The 6,382-nt window shown below is 41.7% G+C and overlaps 1 protein-coding gene across 1 annotated transcript in view; it reads left to right on the forward strand.

The window, feature by feature from the left end:
- The window catches only part of LOC101852889 (PHD finger protein 14), a gene marked incomplete at both ends in the record, with an annotated part of 29,599 nt that overhangs the window by 22,118 nt on the left and 1,099 nt on the right, over positions 1 to 6,382 (forward strand). The window contains 6 exon segments of the mRNA XM_013089734.1: positions 1 to 93; positions 1,070 to 1,167; positions 2,126 to 2,257; positions 4,188 to 4,329; positions 4,909 to 5,016; positions 5,964 to 6,175. Coding sequence (XP_012945188.1) covers positions 1 to 93; positions 1,070 to 1,167; positions 2,126 to 2,257; positions 4,188 to 4,329; positions 4,909 to 5,016; positions 5,964 to 6,175 — 785 coding nt within the window.

The following is a 6,382-nucleotide window of genomic DNA, read 5'->3' on the forward strand; positions in this document are numbered from 1 at the left end:
CACGGAGAAGTGAACAAGCTGAGAGAGAAGGAGAACGGCCTGCGACAACAAGGGGAGTCACTCTGCGGCATGCTGGCAGACATTTACGGCAAGGTAAGGAGGAGACAGATAACCTCACCCCGTGCCCCAGATATAACACCGGGGATGATGTTTTTCCCATTATTCCCCATTATTTATGGTATTTCACCCCTAAAAAAAAAACGGTTGTATACATTATGTATTTGAAAGGATTGTTGTATGTTGAACGTTACCTTTAACACCAGGTGACCCCCCCACGCCCCCACCTCCTTCAATAGCAAATATCTCCGCTTCTATTCAAGAAATATGGTTACTTTTTTCACCACAAGCAAGAAAAATTGAACACACTTAAAGCCCAAAAATTGACAAGCGTCCGATTCACAGTGTTGCGATACAAAACCCCCAGAAAATTGGCACAATTCATATGGGGTCAATCAGAAAATACCGCGGATGTTGTTTTTCCCATTATTCCCCATTATTTATGGTATTTTCACCTGGGAAAAACAAACTGGTTGTTATTCTATGTATTTGTTTTCTGATTGACCCCTATGAATTATGCCAATTTTCTGAGATTTTTGTATCGCAACACTGTGAAGTGGACGCTTGTCAATTTTTGGGCTTTAAGTGTGTTCAATTTTTCTTGCTTGTTGTGAAAAAAGTATCTGTATTTCTTGAATAGAAGTCGAGATAATTGCTATTGAAGGAGGGGGGGGGTCACCTGGTGTTAAAGGTAATGTTCAACATACAACTCCTTTCAAATACATAATGTATACAACCGTAATCTAACAAAGGACACACACACAGAAGGACAATGTCTAACCACTGTGGCTACTGATCGCACTTGTTGTTGGAAGAAAAATTAAACGAGTTAGTAAAATATAATTTAAATTCTTGAAATCTTTTAATTCACCTTCGTTGACACTTTTGAACATTCTGAAATCTTTTTATAATACACCTTTGCAGCCAGTTCTGAACATCAAAAAGATTTATTTAATTCACTTTACTGTCACTTCGGAGCGTTTTGTAAAGTTTTCTAAATTCATTTTTGCAGCCGGTTCCAAACATTCCTGAAATCTTCAAGAGCAAGAAGCGGAACAGGTCGCCGAGCAAGACAGAAGTTCCGTCCTCTCCAACAACGCTGATCAATCCGTAAGTGAAAGATTTATGCCCTTTTTGGAACTCTTTAGGTAATCCAAGAAGCAGGACCTTAGAATTAATTTGCTTCTCAATAAGATAGGAGGGACGGAAAAGAGAGAAAATTCTTTTCGATCAGTTCTCAATGTTTCATCCCCCACCCCAAATTGAATTGGCTTGTCTTTTCGTTTCAAATTAATATATACCAGTGCCTTGTCATATATATCTAGACTATAGCAAAAGACCTTACACTTGTAGACAAGAAAAGGAGTGATGTCCCTGTCGTAGCTGTTGACAGATCTTCCAGGCATCCCTGATTGTTTCATTGGTCTCAGGATGTGGAAGTCTCTAAGTGTAAACCTAATTCGTGTTCTATTTTGCTCATTTGTTCTCTGCTTACTTTCTTCTTTCTGCCCCCCAAAGTATAGTGTACCCCCCAGGGCAGTGCCACTGACTGTAGTGTCTTTAGGCCATTCCCAAAGGGGGAACATTTCGGGTTCATGCACAGTAGAATTGTAAATGGGCTGATTCATCAATGTCACACCCTTAACTGTGGCTAATCTACAACAGGGAACTGCTGTTTTTTATATCCTGATCCTTACTATTGTCATTTTTCCTCTACTTCTTTTGTATGTTTGTCACACTCTTGTGACCCACTATTTCCGGGCTGCCTTGATAGTCGAAGCAGACTTTATGCTGTTGAAGCTATAGAGGTGAGCAGAGTAAGTCTGATTCCCTGTAAGGGCTTCTCAGTTAACATTCACCCTTGGTGCTCATATGACCTTATGCAGTTGCGAGCGCCGTAATACCCCTAGTAAAACTAAAACTAAAAGTATAGTTTGTGCTGTGAGAATGAATTAGTTTGTCTTTTCCTTTCTGATTAAAACTTACAAGTGCCATGTTTAATTTTGCTCATTTGTTGTCTGTTTGCTTCTCCTCTCCCCCCCCCCCCCAAAAAAAAAAAAAAAAAAAGATGTGGCGTGTGCTGTAAGACCAACGAGCAACACCTGATGGCCAAGTGCGACAGCTGCAAGAAACATTACCACCTGGGCTGTCTGGACCCGCCGCTCACGCGCATGCCCAAGAAGACCAAGTTGTTTGGATGGTGGGTGCTGGTTATCACAGGGTTTCTTCTTCTAGTATTTAACTTTTCTGTGTAGATACAGTCAGGTGGTGGGTGGTGGTTATCACAGGGTTTCTTCTTCTAGTATTTAACTTTTCTGTGTAGATACAGTTAGGTGGTGGGTGGTGGTTACAGTTACAACAGAGCTTTCTGCCCTTGTATAAAACTTTTTTGGGTAGATACGGTTAGATGGAGCGTGGTGGTAACTACAGTATTTCTTGTCTTTGAAAGAAAACCATTTCAGCGCAGATACGGTTAGATGGTGGGTGCTGGTTATAACAGAGCTTCTTGTCCTTGTATAAAACTTTTCAGGATAGATACAGTTACATGGTGGGTGCTGGTTATGACTGGGCTTCTTGTTCTTGTATAAAACTTTCCAGGATAGATACGGTTACATGGTGGGTGCTGGTTATAACAGAGCTTCTTGTCCATGTATAAAACTTTCCAGGATAGATACGGTTCCATGGTGGGTGCTGGTTATAACAGAGCTTCTTGTCCTTGTATAAAACTTTTCTGGATAGATACGGTTACATGGTGGGTGCTGGTTATAACAGAGCTTCTTGTCCTTGTATAAAACTTTTCAGGATAGATACGGTTACATGGTGGGTGCTGGTTATAACAGAGCTTCTTGTCCTTGTATAAAACTTTCCAGGATAGATACGGTTACATGGTGGGTGGTAGGTTCTCTTTGTATTGCTCTTGTCTTTTTCTCTTTCTTGTGATTCCCCTCAACGCTCGGAGGCTGGCCTCAGCGGTGAAATAAGCTGTTTGGAGAAGCTGGTCTATACAGTTTCTCATGAAGTGGGTAGTACAGTGGAACCTGCTGTAACGGCCACCTGTAAAAGACCATCACCTGTACAAATGGCTGCATCCCTTTCCCCTCCTTGTGGATTTTTAAAAGATATTGTAATGACACTGTGTACGATGGCATTCAAAGTTAGTGCCTACATTAATTGATTCCGTCCATTCGACCGCTGTGAGCGGCTCAACGAAATCCGAAACAAATGTGCACTTTATAACATAGTTCCGACTTTTTAAGTTGTCGAAAGGAAGTAGAACTTGTAAACAAACCTGTGAGTGGCTCAACGAAATCCGAAACAAATGTGCACTTTTGAACATAGTTCCGACTTTTTAAGTTGTCGAAAGGAAGTAGGACTTGTAAACAAACCTGACCTCAATCTCTGAGCGCCAATATCGATCGAAACTGTGCGAAATTCTTGCAAAAATTGTTGTTTTGTTGTCGCTATGTAGGCTAGATCTAAGGGTAAACAACACAGAGCCTGGTATAACAAAAGGCCCTTCAAAGAAAGATATTCAACTGAATTTGTTAAATTCTTGCATAGATGTGTGCTAGGTGATATCGCTACAATTTTGTGTTGATTCCTATGGATTGTAAGGACTTGTAGAGGTGAGAAAATGCGGTAAGTCGAAATTTTCGAAGAGGTGTTGCGCAATTTTTTTTCCTCATTCGCTTTTGTCTGGCGGAAAATACAATACAGACAGATTATAGGTCATTGTTATTGATATAAACAGATTCCTCTGTTGATTCCCATCACTCTGGTATATGACAATACCTATTAGAGTTACTTAGAGCTTCACAGTTATGTATTAAATAGATGCACCCCAGGTCTAAAACTGAACAAGGAAAAATAATTTTGTCCACAGCCTAAAAAGATCATGGACGGAATCAGTTAAATGCAGCGGAGGGGAATTTCACACTAAGAGAGCAGCTGTTGAAAAAGCCAACTTTTTAAAGATTTTACACGGGCATAGTTTTAGGTTGTTTTCTGTTTTAAAAAAATCGATTTACTATAAATTTTGAGATGAAATCTAATCCTGTAGTACATATGACATGTGAGGTCTTTGTCCAGCCCCTCTTCACGTCTGTGATATGTCTGCCCTCTGCCCACAGGCAGTGCAGCTTCTGTGTGGTGTCCAGCAGCGACGAGTCCATGACCAGCGCCCCCAATGTTGACCAGCCGCGGAGACTCCGGGAGACCATCAAGGAGCCAGACAAGTTCTTCCACCTAAGTCACATACAAGATTCTCTGAAGGTAGCGCAAAGCACAGAGCATTCAGTTCTGTTTTGGTTTCTTCTTCTCTTTCCTTCTCTTTTTCCCTCTTTCTCTCTCTCTCTCTCTTTCTATCTCTCTCTCTCTCTCTCTCTCTCTCTCTCTCTTCTCTCTCTCTCTCTCTCTCTCACTCTCTCCACTGTCTCTCTCTCCTCTTTTCTCTGTCTCTCCTCCCCTCCCCTTCTCTCTGTTACATGTCCTCAAAAGTTCTTTGGTCGGCTTTATTTGTCAAACAGAGAGAGAGAAATAGATAGATAAACACACAGAGAGAAATAGAGACAGAGAGAGAACTAGATGGATAAGTAGACAGAGAGAGAGGGAGAGAGAAAAATAGATACATAGATAGACACAGAGAGAGGGAGAAATAGATACTTAGACAGAGAGGGGGGAGAGAGAAATAGACAGAGAGAGAGGGAGAGAGAAATAGATACATAGATAGTCAGAGAGAAAGAGGGAGAGAGAAATAGATACATAGATAGTCTGAGAGAAAGAGGGAGAGAGAAATAGATACATAAAGAGACATAAATAGTCTTCACATGTCTGTCTTGTCCCCCCCCACAGAGCCAGCAAAAGAAAAGTCTCCTGTCCAAAAAGAGCAAGCAGAGGAGGATGGCCGCGGCCAAGAAAGTAGCCAAGACGTCCAGCTCACCCACCGGCATCACTTCCTCGGTTTGTGCCTGCTTGTGTGTGACCGGATCCTGTTGAAAGTTCTGTGGAACGTGTACCCAATCGATCAGTTGATCAATCAATCCCTGCTTGTCATCACTTCCAAGTTCTTGTTTTTAGAGTAGGAGTGGCCAAATTGTGTTGATATTGGCGTGAAACAAGTGCCCAATATATCGACTGATTGATCAATCCCTGCTTGTCTTATCTTCAGGTTTTTGTTTTTAGAAAAGTGGCCAGGTTGTGTTGATAGTGCCATTAAACACGTAATCATTTCATCAATGTCAGCGGGTGGTTGGCGGGTGCTCTGGTGTGGTTTGCTCCTTCTTTACTATCAAATATCTATCATCCTTATCTTCCCTTCTTCTTTTTTATGTTTGTTACTCTCTTGTAACACCTCTAATCTTCTGGCGCTCATATGACCTTATGCAGTTGGGAGCGCCGTAAAACCTCTACTAAAACTTAACTTAATCAATGTCAGTTTCTGTGATTTCATATTTCATTACTTTGACGAGTGCCTGATTTCACTACAATTCCACGCAATTGTTTAGGAAATGAAACAGATTTTTTTTTCCTCTGTCCTGAAAACTTTTGCTCTCCAGGCATAGAACATTTGAACAGCTTGCTGACGTTATATAGATATGGATATAAATATAGAAATTCATCAGCAGTGAGGTTATTGAACACACAATGAAACGGAGAGAGAGAGAGAGAGAATGTTTTAATGTTTTACTGAACAGATTGTAGCACGAGAGACATATATTTACTAATGTCCTGTCTTGTTGAGTGAATATGTGAGTGCACCTAACCTTCCTTTGTTACATCTACTACCATTGTAAACGACCAAGACAGATTTCTCCCTGCGAGATGAATAAAGATTGTCATTGTCATTGTCATATCCCTATTGCTAGCCACCCTTCTCTATCCCTGTCCTGGTTCTGTTCCGTCCACAGAGACCCGCGTCCGCCCGCAAAAAACAACCGAGCCCCAAGGCAAGGGCTTTGGCCGCGACGTCTGACGCGGTGAAGACACCCAAGATGTCCGCCAGCCCCTCGTGGTCGGGGCTGGCTGGTCTGTGCGGTGGGTCGGAGGGTCAGGGCTTGGTGCCTCTGGATATCATGTGTGTGGTGTGCAACAAGGACGGGACCGTCGCAGACACCGTCAGGTGAGAGATGGCTGGGGGATTGGGCGGGTTTTGTTTTTTTTACTTTGGGTTTTTTTGTGGGGTTTTTATGTTGTGTTTTTTATTTCCTAGTGCTGTTTTTTTTTCTTGCTTAGTTTTTTTTTAATTTTTGGTTTTGGTTTTCTTTGGTTTTAATCCTCACTTTGTTTTGTTGTGGGGGGAGGGGGGGGTTGTTTTATCCCTTGCTTT

The sequence above is a fragment of the Aplysia californica genome, unplaced genomic scaffold (assembly GCF_000002075.1).
Source record: "Aplysia californica isolate F4 #8 unplaced genomic scaffold, AplCal3.0 scaffold01030, whole genome shotgun sequence".
Lineage (NCBI taxonomy): Eukaryota > Metazoa > Mollusca > Gastropoda > Aplysiida > Aplysiidae > Aplysia > Aplysia californica.